The 21184-nt window shown below is 47.6% G+C and overlaps 1 protein-coding gene across 1 annotated transcript; it reads left to right on the top strand.

Moving 5' to 3' along the window:
* Positions 1-2681: 2681 nt before the first annotated feature.
* TNFAIP6 (TNF alpha induced protein 6) lies at positions 2682-20746 on the top strand. The gene is made up of 6 exons (XM_054381334.1): positions 2682-2775; positions 9673-9810; positions 13771-13932; positions 16882-17110; positions 18150-18190; positions 20583-20746. Exons 1-6 carry the CDS (start codon positions 2682-2684, stop codon positions 20744-20746), a joined length of 828 nt encoding a protein of 275 aa, XP_054237309.1.
* The last annotated feature ends 438 nt before the right edge of the window (positions 20747-21184 follow it).

Here is a 21184-nt window from a genome sequence, read left to right as displayed (position 1 = left end):
CCAGCTCTCAGGACTTGGACCTGATGGAGAGGGTCCAGAGCAGGGCCACAAAAATGATCAGGGGGTTGGAGCTCCTCTGCTATGAGGACAGGCTGAGGGAGCTGGGGGTGTTCAGACTGGAGAAGACCTAATAGCTCCTGGGAGACCTAATAGCAGCCTGCCAGTACCTGAAGGGGACTACAAGAAGGCTGCAGAGAGACTGTTTCCAAAGGCCTGCAGTGACAGGACAAGGGGCAATGGCTTCAAACTAGTGAAGAGCAGATTTAGATTGGATGTTAGGAACACCATGAGGGTGGTGGAACACTGGAACAGGTTGCCCAAGGAGATGGCTGAGGCCCTATCCCTGGAGAGATTCAAAGTGATACTGGACAGGGCTGTGGGCAACCTGATCTAGTTGAGGATGTCCCTGCTGACTGCAGAGGGGGTTGGACTGGATGACCTTTGGAGGTCCCTTCCAACCCAGACCATTCTATGATTCTAAGTGTCTGCTAGGAATAATTCTAGTGTAATTACTTCTACCATGTGGCATATGGTTGGAATTTGATGGTTCTTAAGGTCTCTGTGGGGGTCCTGCAGTGAAGGACAACCCTAACAAATGCATTTCTTGTCTCTGCAAAAGGAAGGGGGGGATCTCCAGATGTCCCTCCCAACCCCAACCACGCTGGGATTCTGTGCTTCCGTGATAAGCCACTGAGCCCTCAACATCCCAGGCTGTTCAGGGAGCTGCTATCAGCTTTTTGAGCTACTTGAGTGGAAATTCCCAGTGCCAGGCCTTGCCAGCAGAGTGCACAGGAACTTTGTCAGGAGTGAGAAGACTTTGCAATAGGCTTCCCAGGGGGGTGGTAGAGTCACAGTTTCCTAGGGGTGATCAAGAAAGCTGTGGCCATGGCACTCTGGGACATGGTTTAACGGCCACAGTGGTGTTGGGTTGATGGTTGGACTGGATGGTCTCAGAGGTCTTTTCCAACCAAAACAGTTCTGTGATTCTTTGTGTTGGTGAAAGGTGCTTTGCAGCTGTGGTGCAGGGGAAAGCCTCACTCCCAGCTCCATTTCCCCACAACTCTCCCCTTCATCTTCTGCCTGTGCTGGAGGAGGGAGGACTCCCTGTGTGTGTCCAATGTAGCTAGGCATTCCTCACTTGGTGGTGGGACTGGGGTGATGAAGAGTGTCTTCCTCCCTGGTATAAGTCATCTATCTGAAATAATTTAGAGCAGACACAGAGACCTCCACCCTTTCCTTTTCTTTCCTTTTAACTCCATTGTCTTCATGCCCATGAGCACAGCTTTTTGAATATCTCCTGACTCAGAAGCTATCAGAATGTTATCAGATGTGGAGAGCAAACTCTTCCAAGGGCTGCTGAGGAGCGTGGAGCTCCAGACCAATTTCCATCCTCTCATCTTTCCCCTCCTTTCTGCTCTCCCACTCAGCATGAGGAGCAGCTGCAGAATACACTTGCAGCCAGAAGGGAAGACAAGCAGACAGCTGTCACACTATGAATTAAACTGTGGTTTGGAGGGGAAGGTTGCAGCTTCATTTCCCACTTTCCAGAACAAAGAGCATCTGTTTTTGACACTTGCAGTTTTATGCTGATCTGGGAGCTTGACTCACGAGAACAGAATCTGTGTGGGGAAAGTGAATTCAAGCAGGCAACGTGAAATATTCTCCTTGCAGCTTTTCCTTGATTGGGGTGGCTGGGAAATTAAATCCAAATTAAATATGAAAGAAGAGAAGGTTGAAAGGAGAGTGAGGGGTAGTGTGTGTGAGAGGGCAGCCTGGGAGGGGATCTCCTTGGTCTTTATAAATAGATAAAGGGTGGGGGCCAAGTGGATGGGGCCAGAATCTTCTCACTGGTGCCCAGCAACAGGACAAGGGCCAGTGTCCAGTTCTGGGCTCCCCAGTTCAAGAGAGACAGGGACCTAGTGGCGAGAGTCCAGTTGAGACTCCAAAGATGCTGAGGGGCCTGGAGCATCTCTGTGAGGAGGAAAGGCTGAGAGCCCTGGGGCTGTGGAGCCTGCAGAAGAGCAGCCCCAGAGGGGAGCTGAGCAATGCTCAGCAAGAGCTAAAGGAGCTGTGGGGGGCAAGAGGCTGGGGCCAGACTCTGCTCAGTGGTGCCCAGGGACAGGACAAGGAGCAATGGGCACAAACTGGAAGCCAGGAGGTTCCATCTGAAGGTGAGAAGAAAGTTGTTTGGTGTGAGGGTGCTGGAGGCCTGGAGCAGGCTGCCCAGAGAGGTTGTGGAGTTTCCTCCTCTGGAGAGCATCCAGCCCCACCTGGATATTGTGATTCTGGGACCTTGAAGATCAAGTCCAACCAGCACTCAGCAGTACATAGGCTGCTGGTTAGTTTTAATGTTTTATGGAATCTGAGGACTGCAAGTGCTGAAGAATGAGGAGCTTTTGGCTGGGGGGAAGCATTCATGTGCATGCAGGAGTGAGAGACAGGATGGATTCTTGGACAGGCTGGGGATGGAGAGAGCCAAAAGTGAGTCACATGGGTGACTGCAGACACCACAGTGAATTGTGTAAGAAGCCTGCAGTGAGCACAATTGGAGCAGCCTTGCTGACCTCACAGCTGAAAGCACTATTTAAGATCTGGCTACCAGATGTTCCACTAGGATCTAGCCAGCTGCTAGCAGAACTTACCCTGAGTGGTTTTTCCCAGCCCTAATAGACTGGGAAGAGATGATTGCCCTCCTCTTCTTCTCTGCCCTGCTGTGGGAGAAGGCTGGAGCGTGGGGGTTCAAGGATGGAGTGCTGCACAACTCGATTTGGTTAGGTAAGGAATGATTTCGGCCCTGGGTGCTTTGCTGCAGAACTGGCTGGGCTGGTCTGGCAGGAGCAGCAGCCAGCAGTGAGAAAGTTGAGCTCTGGGCTCCACAGTGCTGTGCTGAAGCATTATAGCTGCGTTACTTTTTTTGGACCATTTGATCATATTTTGATCATTTAATAATTTCTTAGAATAATTTTAAAATCATTTAATAATTGCTTTGATCATTTTCTTTGATCCTTTTATCATTTAAAAATAATTTTCTTTGATAATTTTATCATTTAAAAGTCATCTTCTTTGACCATTTAATAATTTTTTTACCATTAAATCATTTTTTAAACCATTTAATCATTTTAAACCTCATTATATTTGCTCTTTTGATCATTTTGGATCATGACAAGTTGGACTCGATGATCTTTGAGGTCTCTTCCAGCCTTCTTGATTCTATGATTCTATGATTTAATCTTTTGAAAAATCACTTTATTTGATCATTTCATCATTTTTGATGATTAAATTTGATAATCTTATTAGTTTTTGTCATGTTATTTGACCATTTTACCTTTTTTTAGCACTCACTCATTTTTGATCATTTTATTTGATCATTTTATCAATTTTGATCATTTTCTTTGATAATTTTATCATTTTTGACCATTTAATAATTTTTTATCATTGTATTTGATAATTTAATTTCTTAATAATTTCATTTGACCACTTCATCCTTTTTTATAATGTATTTTTCTTATAATATTTTTGCTCATTTTATCATTTTTAATCATTTTCTTTGCTCACTATATCATTTTTTTGATCAATTTATTTGACCATTTCATCATTTTTTGGCTCATTTAATCACCTTTTGATCATTTTCTTTGCTCATTTTATCATTCTGGATCATTTTCTTTGCTCACTGTGTCATTTTTTTGATCAATTTATTTGACATTTTATAATTTTTTAAAATCATTTATCATATTTTGATCATTTTCTTTGTTCATTTTATCATTTTTGATGATTTTCTTTGCTCACTGTGTCATTTTTTGATCAATCGATTTGACCATTTAATCATTTTAGGATCATTTAATCACCTTTTGATCACTTTCTTTGCTCATTTTATCATTTTTGATCATTTTATTTGCTCTCTGTGTCATTTTTTGATCAATTTATTTGACCGTTTAATCATCTTCAGATCATTTAATCAGCTTTTCATCATTTCATGTGATCATTTTCCCTGTATTTTATCCTCATGACTTCATTTCTGTCTTTACTATTTCTCTGAAGAGTTGGGGAGGTGGGGGAAAAAAAATAGCTGGAATATTTCCCTTGAATGTATTTTCCAGCAGCATGAGGCAGTGAAAACAGCATTAACCAACAGTTGCTTCTAATGAAGGAAAATGAGTATGAAGAGAAACATTTGCCAAAGGAATGACTGACTTTCTGCATGAGCATACTTTGAATGCCTGGGGTCCCACAGATGAAACTAAATGATCTGGAAATAATAGTGAGAATGTTTCCTGGCTTTCTAGGAAAGCACAGAAATGGCTCTGTTTTGGCTGTGGGTTTGCTCACATCACGAAAGAGTGGAAAGAAGCTTTCAAAAGGGCTATAGAAAATGTGGGAATAGCGTTTCTTTAGAGCTCAGATAGGTTTAAAATGCTGTGGGAAGAGAGTTTTTTTTATCTCAGAGGGGTTTAAATTCTATGGGAATAGGGTTTTTACATCTCAGGCAGGTTTAAAATAATGTGGGGATAGGGTTTTTATAGCTCACATAGGTTTAAAATGCTGTGGGAAGAGAGGTTTTTTATCTCAGAGGGGTTTAAATTCTATGGGAATAGGGTTTTTACATCTCAGGCAGGTTTAAAATAATGTGGGGATAGGGTTTCTATAGCTCAGATAGGTTTTAAATGCTGTGGGAATAGGGTTTTTATACCTCAAATGGGTGTAAAATGCTGTGGGAATAGGGTTTCCATATCTCAGATGAGTTTAAATTCTGTGGGAATAGGGGTTTCATACCTCAAATGGGTGCAAAACGCTGTGGGAATAAGGTTTCCTTGTCTCAGATAAGTTTTAATTCTGTGGGAATAGGTTTTTTATACCTCAAATGGGTGTAAAATGCTGTGGGAATAGGGTTTTCATATCTCAGATGAGTTTAAATTCTGTGGGAACAGGGGTTTCATACCTCAAATGGATGTAAAATGCTGTGGGAATTTTTTTTTAATATGTATCTCAAGTGGGTTTAAAGAGTTCTTAGAGTTCTTCTCAGAGATCTTTATAATTATCCAGTACAAGACAGGTTTGGGATGTAGTGACATGAAGTGTGCTGCAGCAAAAGAAGTGTGACCAGCAGGACAGGGAAGGGATTCTGCCCCTCTGTTCTGCTGAGACCCCATCTGTGTCCAGGTCTGGTGCCCCCAGCACAAGAAGGACATGGAGCTGTTGGAGAGGGTCCAGAGGAGGCCACAAAGATAATCAGAGGGCTGGAGAACCTCCCCTGTGGGGACAGGCTGAGAGAGTTGGAGCTGTTCAGCCTGGAAAAGAGAAGGCTCCAAGGAGACCTTAGAACAGCCTTCCCGTACCTGAAGGGGGCTGCAAGAGAGTTTGGGAAGGACTTTCTACAAGGTCTTGTAGTGATAGGACAAGGGGCAATGGCTCTGAGCTGGAAGAGGAAGAAATTCTTTGCAGGTAGGGTGGTGAGACACTGGAAGAGGTTGCCCAGGGAGGTTGTGGATGCTCCCTCCCTGGGAGTGTTGAAGGCCAGCTTGGATGAAGCCTTGAGCAACCTGGGCTAGTGGGAGGTGGCCCTGCCCATGGCAGGAAGGTTGGAACTGGATGGATGGAACCTTTAAGGTCCTTTAAAACCCAAACTATTCTGTGAATCTATGATTCTCTGATTGACAAAGCACACCAAAGCAAAGCCATGAGCTAACTGCTCTGGTTTAGAGACAAACACTTACAAGCATCCTCTCAGAACATTGTGTTTTTCCTTAAGGATTTTAAGGAATTCCTGGAGCTGCTACATATTTCTGTTGTGCTCAGCTGGTTGGAGCCACACTCTATGAGCTGGTGCAGCAACCACCTCATGAGTCATGGAATCCAGCTTGTGACTGTAAGGAGACACACAGGAGAAGTAGGAACAGATGATCATAGAATGGTTTGGTTGGAAAGGACCTTTGAGGGCTATCTAGTCCAACTACTCTGCACTGAGCAGGGACATCTTCAAACAGAGCAGGCTGCTCAGAGCCCCATTGCTCTCTACAACTCCCTCAAAGGAGGTTGCAGTGAGGTGAGGGTTGGTCTCTTCTCCCTAGTATCAGGTGATAGAAGCAGAGGAAATGGTCTGAAATTGTGCCAGGGGAGGTTTAGGTTGGAGATGAGGAACAATTTCTTTGCTACAAGAGTGGTCAGGCATTGGAACAGGCTGCCCAGGGAGGTGGTGGAGTCCCCATCCCTGGAGGTGTTCAAGAAACCTGTGGCCATGGCACTTTGGGACAGGGTTTAATGGCCATGGTGGTGTTGGGTTGGTGGTTGAACTCAATGATCTTAGAGGGCTTTTCCAACCCAAACAATTCTCTGATTCTATGATTCCATGACTGCTGCAACCAGCCACCTTGGATGTAGCTGTGAATTGGTGATGAGAGGGATCATGGAAGCTGTTTTACTAATTGAGGCCAATTTGAAGAATAATTTTCCAATTCTTTATAAAGAAGATGCAGAGTGGAAGGTCATTAAATCATCTTTTGCTACACATTCAGCTTTTACCTGGAGAGTAAACAAAGTAATCATGGCATTACAGAACCCCAGCATCCCAGCATGGTGGGGGCTGGAAGGGACCTCAGGAGATCATCCAGTCCATCCCCTCTGCAGGGGCACCCACAGCAGCTTGCCCGGCATCACAATGGCCAGGTGGCTTTGGAGGCTCTCCAGAGGAGACTACACAACCTCTCTGAGTAGCCTGTTCCAGGGCTCCAGCACCCTCACACCAGACAAGTTTCTTCTCATCTTCAGATGGAACCTCCTGGGTTACAGTTTGTGCCCAGTGCCCAAATATAAAATCTTGAACTCCTGCAGAGGCCCATGCCAGGAGTTCTATGTGGCCATCCTCTGCTTGGAAGCCAACTATTTCTTTTTCTTTAGCATTCAGTATTTGTGTTGTGCATATTGAGAGTGCTTTATGAGGCCAAATCTGATGCTTGTTGTGTTTGTGCAGAAGAAATTTGGTTACATTTCACCATCTCCTACTGCTGTGGGTGAGTAGAGGGTCACTGTCCTTGCAGGATTTTGCTGTCTTTGGACTTTAAGGGGAGACATCAGGGAATGTGAGTTGGAAGAAACATGTCCTGTCATGTAACCCATGACCTTTTGAGGAAGAACAAAAGAAGATCAGAGGGTGGGGAAATTCCTGGGGGAATAGTCCCAATATGCAGGCTTTCAGGCAAAGAAAGAAAGAAAGAACTTTGCTGCAAGTTCTCACTGTTCTCCAGGGAGAGGAAGTTTCAGGGAGTCAGATAAAGAGAACAGCCTCCAAATAGAATCCTCTAACAGAGAAGACCACAGAGTCACAGAATGCACCAGGCTGAAAGGGACCCTCAAAGGTCACCTTGTCCAAGCCCCCTGCAGTCAGCAGGGATGCCTCCAATGAGATCAGGTTGATCAGGGCCCCATCAGGTTTGCCCTAGAATGTCTCCAGTGATGGGGACTATGCTAATGACAACTCCAGAAAGTGGCTCTCAGCCCTCTGAAAGGTGCCAATCATACAAATTACTTCACTGGATTACAAAGTCTGTCTCTGGGTCCAAAACTACACCAGCAACCATCATTCTGTGATCTGCATCATTCTCATCAGGCTGAGCAAGTTGGGGTTGTTCAGTCTGGAAAAGAGAAAGCTCCAGAGAGGCCTTAGAACAGCCTTCCAATACCTGAAAGAGCTACAGGAGAGCTGGGAAGGGATTTCTGTAGTAACAGGATGAGGACTAATGGTTTGAAACTAGAGAAGGGGAGATTTAGATTGGACATTAGGAAGAAATTCTTCCCCATGAGGGTGGTGAGACACTGGAACAGGTTGCCCAGGGAGGTTGTGGATGCCCCCTCCCTGGGAGTGTTTAAGACCAGGCTGGATGAGGCTCTGAGCAACCTGGGCTAGTGGGAGGTGTCCCTGCCCATGGCAGAGGGCTGGAACTGGATGATCTTGAAGGTCACTTCCAACCCAAACCATTCCATGATGCCATGAATCTATGACCTAAGAAGGGATCTCAGCACAATTCAGTGGTGACCATGGCTACATTTTGCCAAACTGCTGACTCTAATTATGTCCCTAGAAAAGGTTCTGGTTTTCCCCATGGTTAAATAAGTACTGTACAAAATCATTCCTGTTTTGCAGATCTGTCTCTCTCAGATTACCCTCACTATAAGGCAGACCTATGCAAACCCCATGCTCAGATTAGATTGGTCCTGGGACAGATTTCCATGCATATGGCAGCAGACAAGCAAGCTGTGAAAAGCTTCTAAAGCTTGTAGCAGTAGTGACAGTTTCTAGGTTTCCCTGGAAAGCTGCTTTATGTTGTACTTGTAACAGAGAAGGAGGAGGAAAAAAAATAAATGAAGAAGAGAGTGCATTCATTTTCTGTGCAGCAGAAATGTCAGCCAGCAATTGTTCTGGTGCTGCCCTTTGTGACACAGGCTCAGATATTTTTATTTCACATTTCCATTCCCTTTAATTTCTGCCTCTCCTCTATCCAAGTAGCTCTGATATAACTTCTCTGGAGATTCAAAACAAAGCTCTGATTCATCTTACAAAGGCACTTTGAGTTACATCCAAAAGGATGCTGTGATAGCAATCCAGAAGGAGCTTCCCCTGAGTCACAGAAGATACACAGAACCAGTGATGCTGTCACCAGCTCAGCGTTCCCATGGCTACTGCCTCAAGAGTGGTCCTAGGAGAGTCCTTCCCTGTGTTTGTTGATCTTCTGTTGTTCAACAACTGACCAGATTCTGGCGAGCTCTGTTGCTCTAAACTTCTCCCAAACAAAAACATCATGTCTTTGGGTTGCAAGAACATGCCTCTGGGCAGGGAGGGACATGTTTTCCTGCCGCTTTCCCAGTGGCTCAGCTACAACCTGAATATTTTGATGGTCTTCTCACCTGGACAGTAGCCCAAAATGCAGGTCTTGGGGAAACTGCCCAGGTGGCCCAGAAGGCCAACAGCATCCTGGCTTGGATCAGCAATAGTGTGACCAGCAGGACCAAAGTGGTTGTGGCCCTGTACTGGGAACTGGTGAGGCCACATCTTGAGTCCTGGGTTCAGTTTTGGGCCCCTCACTACAAGACACTGAGGTGCTAGAGAGGGTCCAGAGGAGGGCAACAAAGTTGATGAAGGGTCTAGATCACAAGTCTTGTGAGCAGCAGCTGAAGGAACTTGGGGTTGTTTCTTCTGGAGGAGAAGAAGCTGAGGGGAGACCTCATTGCTTTCTACAACTCCCTGAAAGGAGGTTGGAGTGAGGTGGGGGTTGGGCTCTTCTCCCTAGTAGCAAATGACAGGGTAAGAGGAAATGGCCTCAAGTCGCACCAGAGGAGGTTTAGGCTGCACATTAGAAGAAAAATCTTCTCTGAAAGGGTTCTCAACCACTGGAACAGGCTCCCCAGGGAGGTGGTTGAATCCCCATCCCTGGAGGTGTTTAGAAGACTTGGGGTTGGACTTGATGATCTTCAAAGGTCCCTTCCAACCCCTAACATCCTATGAAGACTTGTAGATGCGATGCTGAGGGACACAGTTTAGCACCATCCTTGGTAGAGTTAGAGAATGGTTGGACTCCATGATCTTAAAGGCCTTTTCCAAGCCAAAGAGTTCTCTGAGAGCAGCCCAGGTGTGGCTCAGCTGTGCTGTGGTTGCTGCAATAATGGATTGCTTTGGTCCCACAGAACGAGCAGCTGGAGTGTACCACAGGGAGTCACGCTCGGGCAAGTACCAGCTCACCTACAACGAGGCAAAAGCGGTCTGCGAGTACGAGGGAGGACACCTGGCCACCTACCAGCAGCTGGAGGCAGCCAGGAAAATAGGTTTGGACAACATCATGGCTCTGTGCTTTCTGTCTTGCTCCTTCATGTTGTTGCCAGTCTTGTATGTTGTGGACTCAGGAACCATAGAATCCTAGAATCATAGCATTGTCAGGGTTGGAAGGGACCTCAAGGACCATCCGGTTCCAACCCCCCTGACTTGGACAAGGACACCTCACACTAGAGCACACTGCCCAGAGCCACATCCAGCCTGGCTTTGAAAACCTCCAGGGATGAGGCTTCCACCACCTCCCTGGGCAATCTGTGCCAGTGTCTCACCACCCTCATGGTTAAGAACTTCTTTCTGACATACAATCTGAATCTACCCATTTCTCCCTTCCCCCCAGTCCTATCACTCCCTGACACCCTAAAAAGTTGCTCCCCAGCTTTCTTTTTGTCCCCTTAAGATACTGGAAGGCCACAAGAGGGTCTCCTGGGAGGCTTCTCTTCTCCAGACTGAACAGCCCCAACTCTCTCAGTCTGTACTCATAGCAGAGCAGCTCCAGCCCTCTGCTCATCCTCATGGCCCTTCTCTGGACACATTCCAGCACCTCCGGATCCCTCTTGTAATAGGGGCTCCAGAACTGGATGCAGTACTCCAGCTGGGGTATCACCAGAGTGGAGCAGAGGGGAAGAATCACCTTCATTGACCTGCTGGCCACGTTTCTCCTGATGCAGCCCAGGCTCTGGTTGGCTTTCTGGGCTGCAAGTGCTCACTGCTGCCTCATGTTGAGCTTCTCATCCACCAGCACCCCCAAGTCCTTTACTTCGGGACTGCTCTCAAGCCAGTCCCTGCCCAGCCTATATCAGTGCTTGGGATTGCCCTGACCCAGATGCAGGACCTTGCACTTGTCTTGTTGAACCTCATGAAGTTGTCATGGGCCCAGCTCTCCAGCCTGTCAAGGTCCCTCTGGATGGCAGAGGGAGGTTCAATAAGGCCAAGCGCAAGGTCCTGCACCTAGGTCGGGGCTGACCCTCGATATCAATCCAGGCTGGGGGATGAGGAGACTGAGAGCAACCCTGCAGAGAAGGACTTGGGGGTGCTGGTGGGTGAGAAGCTGGACATGAGCCAGCAGTGGGCACTTGCAGCCCAGAAGGCCAATGGCAGCCTGGGCTGTGTCAAAAGCAGTGTGGCCAGCAGATGGAGAGAGAGGATTCTGCAGCTCTGCTCTGCTCTGCTGAGACCTCACCTGAAAGGGCTGTGTCCAGCTATGGGGCTCCCAATATAAGAGACATGGACCTGCTGGAGAGGGTCCAGAGGTGGCCATGAGGATGATCAGAGAGCTGGAGCACCTCTCCTACAAAGACAGGCTGAAAGAATTGGGGCTGTTCATCCTGGAGAAGAGAAGGCTCAAGGATGGAGCCTTGAACAGCTTGATCCAGTGGAAGATGTCCCTGCCTGTGGAATGGGGGTTGGAGCTCGATGATCTTGAAGGTCCCTTCCAACCCCAACCATTCTTATGAATAAACTGGATGAAAACACCTTGACTGATGATATGAAAAGCAGCAATGCACATCTCCTAGAGAAGCTCCCTAGGGAGAAATACATTTCTCTGTAGCCCTCAGGTGCAGGAGGTCCTGCTGCTTCCCAGCTTGGCCAGACAGCTCCCAAATGGATGTTGCTGGTTCCAGGACCGTGCTGCACCCAGAGCTTGGGGAGATTATGTGCAGATGTCATCCCTGACAGCTCTGCAGGTAGCACAGTCGTGTTCTGTCACTGAGGGGGAAGATGGTTTGCAACCTGGGCAAAAAGCCTCTCAGTCTCAGAGTCACAGATTCACAGAGTGCATCAGGTTGGGAGGGACCCTCAAAGCTCATCTTGTCCAACCCCCATGCACTCAGCAGGGACACCTCCAGCTAGAGCAGGCTGCCCAGGGCCACATCAGGTCTGACCTTGAATGTCTCCAGGGATGGGGCCTCAAGCACGTCCCTGGACAACCTGTTCCAGTATCTCACCACCCTCATTGTGCAGAGCTTTCTCCTGATGTCCAACCTAAATCTGCCCTGCTCCAGTTTTAAACCATTGCCCCTTGTCCTGTCACCCCAGGCTCTTCTAAACAGTCCTTCCCCAACCTTCCTGTAGCTCCCCTTCAGATACTGAAATGCAGCTCTAAAGTCTCTCCAGAGCCTTCTCTTCTCCAGGCTGAACAACCCCAACTCTCCCAGTTTGTCCTCATAGGAGAGATTCTCCAGCCTTCTGATCATCTTTGTGGCCTCCTTTGGACCTGCTTCAGCAGTTCCATGTCCTTCTTGTGTACTCCAGCCATACTTGAGTGGTGTGCTTGGAGTGCAAACCAGAGCTGAGCATGGGCTCTGCAGTATTTGTTTGATCTCCAGTCAGAAATGATCGATTCATGCAGAGCCCTAGGAAAACAATGGAAAATCTCCCCCACCGCTGAGTCAGAAGCTGGCTCCCAGCACCAGCACGTGTCAAAAGGGTACTTTTGCCTCCTCTGAGGAGCTCACAGTCCTGGGATGCCATAAATATGTTCCACTTCCTCTGGGTGAAAACACTGAGTTGGTCTCTAGCAGACAGAGCACAATGCTGAGGCTACTGTTTTTCAATTCTCAGCCACCAGATGCACAGAGAGGAGTTGGTGGTGGAGTGAGAAATACTTGAGGTATTCCAGGTATTTGAAGTGAAAATGAAACTCTGTGGAGACTTTGTTTTCTGAGCTGTCTTCTGTAGGTGATATTTTATTCATTCTCTCCATTAAGGCTGCAAACTCTTGAGATGTGAACAAGGGGAACCAGAGCCCAGACTTTTATAGCTCATCCAAGATAAAACTCAGTTAGAAATGCTGGCAGCACAGCACTTAAAAACCCACCACCCAGGAAACCATCAAGGCCATTTGGGTTCCAATGAAGAACTAATAATTATGTTGTGGAGAAGACAAATCAGTATCTGAAGGGGACCTACAGGAAGGCTGGGAAGGGCCTGTGGGGACAGGATGAGGAGCAATGGTTTGAAACTGCAGCAGGGGAGATTTAGGTTGGACATTAGGAGGAAGCTCTGCGCAGTGAGGGTGGTGAAATGCTGGAACAGGTTGCCCAAGAGTGTGGTTGAGGCCCCATCCCTGGAGACATTCAAGATCAAACTTGACATTACCCTGGGCAGCCTGATCTAGTTGGAGGTATGCCTGCTGATTACAGGGGGGTTGGACAAGATGACCTTTGAGGCACCCTTCCAAACCAATGCAGTCTATGAATCTGTGACACAAATCAATTTTATAATCTGTGTTTAAAACCATCCTCACAAAGTCCTGTTCTTTCCTGTGCCACAGAATCATAGAATGGGTTGGGTTGGAAAGGACCTTCAAGATCATCTAGTTCCAACCTCCCTGCCATGGGCAGTGACTTGTCCTACAAAGTAGGCAAGCTGGAGGCTTGGAGCCTCCACAACTTCTCAGGGCAACCTGTTCCTGTTCCAACCTGTAGCTCAAGTTCTGTTAGGCCAAGTACACCCAAGTCATTGAGTTGGGGCTGCTCAGTCTGGAGAAGAGAAGGCTTCAAGGAGACCTTAGAGCAGCCTTCCAATACCTGAAGAGGGCTACAGGAGAGCTGGGGGGGACTTATTACAAGGGCTTGTAATGATAAGACAAGTAGGAATGGATTGATGCTGAAGGAGGAGAGATTTAGACTGGAGATTAAGAAGAAATTCCTTGCAGTGAGGGTGGTGAGACACTGGAACAGGTTGCCCAGGGAGGTTGTGGATGCCACCTCCCTGGAGGTGTTCAAGGCCAGGCTGGATGAGGCCTTCAGCAACCTGGGCTAGTGGAAGGTGTCCCTGCCCATGGTAGGGGGTTTGGAACTGGATGATCTTGAAGGTCCCTTCCAACTCAAACCATTCTATGATTCTGTGACCATAAGCTTGAGTAAGAGTTGATTTCTTTGACTATAAAGCAGAGGTTCTTCCCTAGGATTGCTTTACCACATCCAACCCTCCCTGCCTGCCTGTTGCAGGTTTCCACGTGTGTGCTGCTGGCTGGATGGCAAAGGGCAGAGTTGGCTATCCCATAGTAAAAGCTGGAGCCAACTGTGGCTTCGGGAGAACCGGGATCGTCGACTACGGGATTCGCCTCAACCGGAGCGAGCGATGGGATGCCTACTGCTACAACCCCAACGGTGGGTTCCAGCCCAACACACTGCTCCTCAGCTCCAACCCTCTGACTGCACACCATGCTTCCTGCCTGCCACAGGCACCCAGGCTCTGGACCAGTCAGCTTCAGTACCATCGATGTGCTGCCTGCAAGGGGGGTGTTGATAGACCTTTATTGGGAGACTCTGCTGTTACCTACAGCTGATCCGGCTTGGTCAGAGCTCGGTGTCGTGGAGCTCAGAGCCATGTCTAGGACTGAAACACCTGAGAGATCCAGCTCCCAGCAGAGCCTCATAAGTGTGACTAGATGGACAAAAGTGTTATCTCCAAAGCAGATATGGAGACAAAGTTCAAACATAACTGACAAGACCTTCCCAGATGTGGGACATCTCTCCAATCCTCCTCCATTCAGCACACTGCTGATGAGTGAATTATTGACATGGCTGCTCTTGCAGTTTAGTGAATCACAGAATCATTGTGGTTGGAACGGACCCTTGAGTCCAACCATTAACCCAGCACTGCCAGGTCACCACTAAGCCATCAGCACCACATCTCCACAGCTCTGAAACCCCTTCAGAGATGGGGACTCTGCTGCTGTCCTGAGCAGTCTGGTCCAGGCCATGATAAGCCTTCTAGGAAAGAAATTGTTCCTCATGCCCAACCTAAACCTTCCCTGGGGCAACTTGAGGCCATTTCCTCTTGTCCTTGCAGGAGGTCTTGTCCTCATCTCCTCTTCTCCCTTGTTACTTGGCACAAAAGACCAACCTCCACCTCACTCTAACCTCCTTTCAGGGATTTGTAGAGAGCAATGAGGTCTCCCCTCAGCCTCTTCTCCAGACTGAACACCCCCAGTTCCCTCAGCTGCTCCTCACCAGCCCTGTTCTCCAGACCCTTCAGCAGCTTCTTTGCCCTTCTCTGGCCACACTCCAGCACCTCAATGTCCTTGTAGTGAGGGGCACAAAACTGAACCCAGTACTCAAGTTGTGCCCTCACAGGGGCTGAGTACAAGGGGTTGATTCCTGCCCTAGTCCTGCTGGCTACACTATTGCTGATCCAAGCCAGAATGCTGTTGGCTTTCTTGGCCACCTGAGCACACTGCTTGGTACCACCTCCTACAGCAGGGAGAACAGAAAAGTGGGCACCAACGAGAAAAGCGAAGCTTTGTGCACAGCTTGGCTCTCCTGCTCCTCCTTGTGTCCTCCCCTGCCTGGCAGAGCCCAGAGCTGGAGCTGCCCATGACGTCTGTCCAGCTGTGGCCATTCTGTTTGTGCTCAGAGGGCCTGAGGTTGTTTGTGTGAGCTGGGCAGTTGTAAATCAAATAGCTCTGCGGGGTGGGGGACACTCACAGATGTTCAGCAAAGAAAGCTGCAAGAGGGAGCTACTGCACTCGGTATTGCTGCGTGTCAGCCCGATGTTCTCCTTGTCAGCCTTCTCCTCTGGGCTGAGAGGTGGTTGCTGTCCAAGGGCAGGGTTGGGGCAGAGGACAAACAGAGTGCAGAACAGCCCACAAGCAGCAGATGATGTCAGTCTCTCCTCCTAAAAGGATTTGTATTTTATTTGTATATGGACACTCTGCTGCAAAGCCTGTGTGCAGGTGGCACAGCCACAGCCTGAACATTTTGATGCTCTTCTCACCTGGACAGAAGCCCAAAGTGTAAGTCCTGGGGAAACTGTCCACATGGCCAAGAAGGCCACCAGCATCCTGGCTTGGATCAGCAATGGTGTGGCCAGCAGGAGCAGGGAAGGGATCCTGCCCCCGTACTGGGCACTGGTGAGGCCACACCTTGAGTTCTGGGTTCAGTTTAGGAACCTCACTCCAAGAAGGACATTGAGGGGCTGGAGCATGTCCAGAGAAGGGCAATGAAGCTGGGGAAGGGTCTGGAGAACAGGGCTGGTGAGGAGCAGCTGAGGGAGCTGGGGGTGTTTAGTAAGAAGAGGAGGCTGAGGACAAACCTCATTGCTCTCTACAACTCCCTGAAAGGAGGCTGAGAGTCAGGTGGGGGTTGGTCCTTCTCCCTACTATCAGGTGACTGAATGAGCTCAAATGGCCTGAAATTGTGCCAGGGGAGGTTTAGGTTGGAGATTAGGAAAAATTTCTTTGCTGCAGGAGTGGTCAGGCACTGGAACAGGCTGCCCAGGGAGGTGGTGGAGTCACCATGCCTGGAAGTGTTCTTGAAACCTGTGGTTTCTATGGGACTCTGGGACATGGTTTAATGGTCATGGTGGTGCTGGTTGATGGTTGGACTTGATCTTAGAAGTCTCTTCCAGCTGAAACAATTCTGTGATTCTGATTCTAATGTACAGGCTCAGAGGGTTAATTCAGCTCCTAATTCACCTGAAGCACTCTTAGAAAGAAACTCCCTTAACTCATCCCCCACACATAAACTCAAAGAACTATTATGAATCCTAAAGCCAGGCAGTGTGAAGTCCCCAGGTTGGTTGGTTGGTTGAGTCCCACAGTCAGGGAGGTGGCAGAGTTCAAATCTGACTGAATCAAACCAAAATATGTGGTTTTTCTCCCCGAGGAGACATCCCACAGCAGGAGCAAAATGCAGTGCATGTGACCACCAGCCTTTAATAGCTTTCTTGCAGAAGGCACTTTTGCAAGAGCTTTTTGAGGAAGAAAGGACAAAAGTGAATGCCAGGTGACAGCTGCAAAGCTGCCAGTGTGATATAGCCAGAAACTCCAAGTGCTTTTACATCAAACACTTCACTCTGGCCCCAGAGTCCACTGCACTCAGTGAAAGCTTTTCCAGTCAGTCAGGAGTTTTGGATCAAACCCCTTGTTTCCCAAATATCTGCTCCCACAAGCTCAGAATGTCTGACACTTCTGAAGTGCTAGGACAGATGGCAAGTCCTGCCCCACTGGGTGTTCCAATGTGATTTTTCTGCCAGGGTCAAAGTGCATCAAAGTTTGAACCACAACCGTGTCCAGAAGGAATGCTTCAACCCTGATGGTTTTATCTTCCTCCTAGGAAAAGAATGTGGTGGAGTCTTCACAGATTCCAAACACATCTTTAAGTCACCAGGCTACCCAAATGAGTATGAAAATGACCAAATTTGCTACTGGCATATCAGAGTGAAGTATGGACAACGCATTCACCTGCAGTTCCTGGAGTTTGATGTTGAAGATGACACTGCTTGCATGGCTGATTTCCTGGAGATCTATGACAGCTATGATGATGTCAATGGCTTCGTGGGCAGGTAAAGCAAGTCCAGCTTTGATACGGAATCATAGAACTGTTTGGGTTGGAAAAGACCTCTAAGATGGAGTCCAACCATTGACCCAACACCACCATGGCCATTAAACCATGTCCCACAGTGCCATGGCCACAGGTTTCTTGAACACCTCCAGGGATGGGGACTCCACCTCCTCCCTGGGCAGCCTGTTCCAATCCCTGACCACTCTTGTTCCTCATGTCCAACCTAAACCTCCCCTGGCACAATTTCAGGCCATTTCCTCTTGTTCTATCACCTAATATTAGGGATAAGAGGCCAACCCCCCACTTGGCCCCAGCCTCCTTTCAGGGAGTTGTAGAGAGCAATGAGGTCTCCCTTCAGCCTTCTCTTCTCCAGGCTGAACACCCCCAGTTCCCTCAGCTGCTTCTCACCAGCCCTGTTCTCCAGACCCTTCACCAGCTTCCTTCTCTGGACACACTCCAGCCCCTCAATGTCCTTCTTGGAGTGAGGAGCCCAAAACTGAACCCAGCATTTGAGGTTTGGCCTCACCAGTGCCCAGTGCAGAGGGACAGTCCCTGCCCCAAAGTGAAAATAAACCAGAAAAAGTGATAAAAACCACTTCCCAATTCCTGCCTCTTTTCACATCCTCTTTCCAAATGGTGTGTAGCAAAGGAAGGACATAGTTTTGCCTTTACAAATAATTTTGCCTTTACAGATTATTCTAAATGCTTATCTTGACAAGGTTCTTCCTTAGCCTTGGGTCATTGCTCTTTCCCTGCACACCTCATTAAATTTCTCCTTTTCTTGTTTTGCTTCATTTACTTCCTGCTAATACTGACAAATGTTTCCTTTTTCCCCTCCCCTAAGCCTCAGTATAGGATAAGAACAAAACTCCTTTAGCACCTGCTTTAACTGAATACTTAGAACCAGTTGAGCTCCACCAACCACAGCTCCAGAGGAGAGCACAGGACAGGAGCCACCACTCATTGCAGGTCCTCAGTTTGTGAGCCTGTGGCATACTTTCTGCATGTTTTGGTCATAACCATTTGCATTTTTCTTCCAGGTTTTGTGGAGATGAGCTGCCAGATGACATCATTAGCACAGGTAATGTATTTGCACTTGTTAAGACCAAAATCAGCCAAAATCCCTTTTTTTTTTTTTTTTTTTGGTCCCTAATAATATATGGTTAAAATGTCCAAAGAGACAGCCTCTGCTTCATATCCTAAACTGCTGCTCAGAAGTGCCAGCACATTCTGTCATCTAATTACTTCTAAATAAACCTAAAAGAAGAAAGATCTAGCTAGAAGATGACCAGAGTGCAGCCTGCTGGCCTTTAGGTGGTAGCACACCCATGAACAAGAAGGAAGTTTCCACAAAGATGTCTTTTTACACAGCAGATCTGTCACCAGTAGCCCAGCCTAACCTACACACATCATCTTCATGCACCAGTTTGGCCCATTTCAAGAGCAAGGATCCCAGGAACACTTCCAAAGCCAGTGACAGACTTTGTTCTCTATGTTCAAACAGCAGGTCAAGGTCTGATTGCATCTAAATCAAAGTTACTTTTTGCTCAGGTGTGTGCTGGTTTGAGGCCAGCCAGAACATCTCTTGCCCCGAAAGGGACAAAAGAATGACACTCGCAAACGGATTGGAGAGTGATGGAAAGTTTAAATGGAAAAGCGAATTGGTGAAGCTACAGAAAACTACAAACTACAAAGCATAGTGGAAAAGAACATCCTAAAGCATACAGAATCCCCTCACAGAATTCCCAAAAGCTTCCCAGTCCTCCCTTCCTCCCACCTGAGGGTCTACCCAATCCCTCAGGGCTCTTCCTTCCCCCCCCCTACTGCTAGGCAAGTCTCAGGCTGGCCAGGTCTGAGACTGCCCCCCCCTCCATTCTCCTCCTGGCATTAGGCCTAGTCAGGCCTGAGAGGCCTTGAGGATACTCCCCCGGCATTACCTGATAAGAGAGGACATCTCCCATGGGAGCAGAGAGGGAAGAAAGAGGAAGAGAATGACTCTGCAGATGGCTTTATAGGGCGCAGGATTTATGGGTAGAAATACGCCATTTCCTGTGTCCACCCCTGTGGGTGGGCACCCAGGACACCAGAGGTGTATCTCATGTAGCAGTGGCAGGGGGCACCCAGCCTAAACTGCCACAAGGTGTCACAAAATTGCTGTAGCACCAATGTCACACAGACTACTCAGAGAATCATAGTCAGAGAATCACAGAATTGTTTTGGTTGGTTAAGATCATTGAGTTCAACCTTCAACCCAACACCACCATGGCTATTAAACCATGTCCCAACGTGCCATGGCCACAGGTTTCTTGAACACCTCCAGGCATGGTGATTCCACCACCTCCCTGGGCAGACCACTCCTGCAGCAAAGAAATCGTTCCTAATCTCCAACCTAAACCTCCCCTGGCAAAATTTCAGGCCATTTCCTCTTGTTATATCACCTGATACTAGGGAGAGGAAACCACACCCCACCTCACTGCAACCTCCTTTTACATAGTTGTAGAGAGCAATGAGGTCTCCCCTCAGCCTCCTCTTCTCCAGACTAAACAGCCCCAGTTCCCTCAGCTTCTCTTCATCAGACTTGTTCTCTAGACCCCTCAGCAACTTTCTTGGCCTTCTGATGTCATGTTCCCTGTCTAGGAATAGTCCAAAAGCTCACATCTGTCATCAGTAGAGAAAGAGTAAAAAATTTGTGCCATCACTGACCTCCCAATTTACAGAGGCATGGTAGAGATCAGCAAATGACACTGAGTGATACAGCAGCCTCATCCCTGTGTCAGGTCCACATGAGGCTCTGTGCCAGATGTCTCACACATGAAGTGTTAACATTTCACAGGCAGAGTGAAGCTGAGGAGCATTTTCAACAACAGCTTTGCAGAAAGCAGAGGGTGCAGCAAAGCCTCTGGGCTCTGCAAACAAAACGGAGGGACAGGAGCCCTGGAGCAGGCTGCCCAGAGAGGTTGTGGAGTCTCCTTCTCTGGAGACTTTCAAGACCCACCTGGATGCATTCCTGTGTGACTTGCACTAGATTCTATGGTCCTGCTCTGGCAGGACCTGCTCTGGCTCTTTGGACTCAAAGATCTCCAGAGGTCCCTTCCAACCCCTAACATCCTGTGAGCCTGTGAAATCTGCCTGATTTTCTGCAGGGCTAAGAATCTTCCCAGGCCACAGCTTGGAAGTGGACAGACTAGATAGATTCTCTAAAGATTCCTAGAATGCTTTGGTTTGGAAGGGACCTTCAAGATCATCCAGTTCCACCCCCCCTGCCATGGGCAGGGATACCTCCTGCTAGCCCAGGTTGGTCATGGTCCCATCCCACCTGGCCTTGAACACCTCCAGGGAGAGGGCATCCACAACCTCCTGGGCAAAACCTGTTCCAGTGTCTCACCACCCTCACTTGAAAGATCTCAAATGAAAGAGCACTTTCAAAATGATTTTAAAAAATGTAACTTTTGCTTTTCTTTTTCTTGTCCCAGGCAATGTTATGACCTTGAAGTTTTTGACAGATGCCTCAGTGACTGCTGGTGGGTTTCAGATTAGGTATACGACCATGGACACACCTTCAAAGCCAAGTGATGGGAAGAACACAACATCCCAAGGGAAACACAACTTCTTATCTGGAAAATTTGGTATTATGTGAGCAGAGGAAGGAGACAGACTTGTTAAGAAACTTGGGTTAGAACCCAGGTGAGATATCTGGTTCTTCAGATCAGACATTTTCTTCATCTCTTTCTGATTCCCTGCCTTTATGTAAGTGTTGTTAATAAAGTATTACTAGGAAGTAAGTTATAAAATATACTTAGGTGAATAATAGAAGAGTATTTTTAGATTACAAGTACTGTAAAGATCCAAAGAATTCATTGTTACCAAAGACTTTTAAATTATTTTTCTATATAAACTGCTCTTTCTCCTCATTCCTTGCAGCATTTGACACAAACTTTTTGGGGTGACTGTTTCCATTATTTTTAGTTTTTTTTAATCTCTTCTCATTTTCCTTGATTCCCACAGATCTATTTTTTGAGATTGTTGCTGTGGTTTTTCCAGTTCTTTACCCATTACTAATTTTTTTTTTTTTTTA

This window comes from Indicator indicator, chromosome 5 (genome assembly GCF_027791375.1).
Source record: "Indicator indicator isolate 239-I01 chromosome 5, UM_Iind_1.1, whole genome shotgun sequence".
Lineage (NCBI taxonomy): Eukaryota > Metazoa > Chordata > Aves > Piciformes > Indicatoridae > Indicator > Indicator indicator.
The sequence above is the reverse complement of the archived record's forward strand: the minus strand, read 5'-3'. Positions and strand labels throughout refer to the sequence as shown.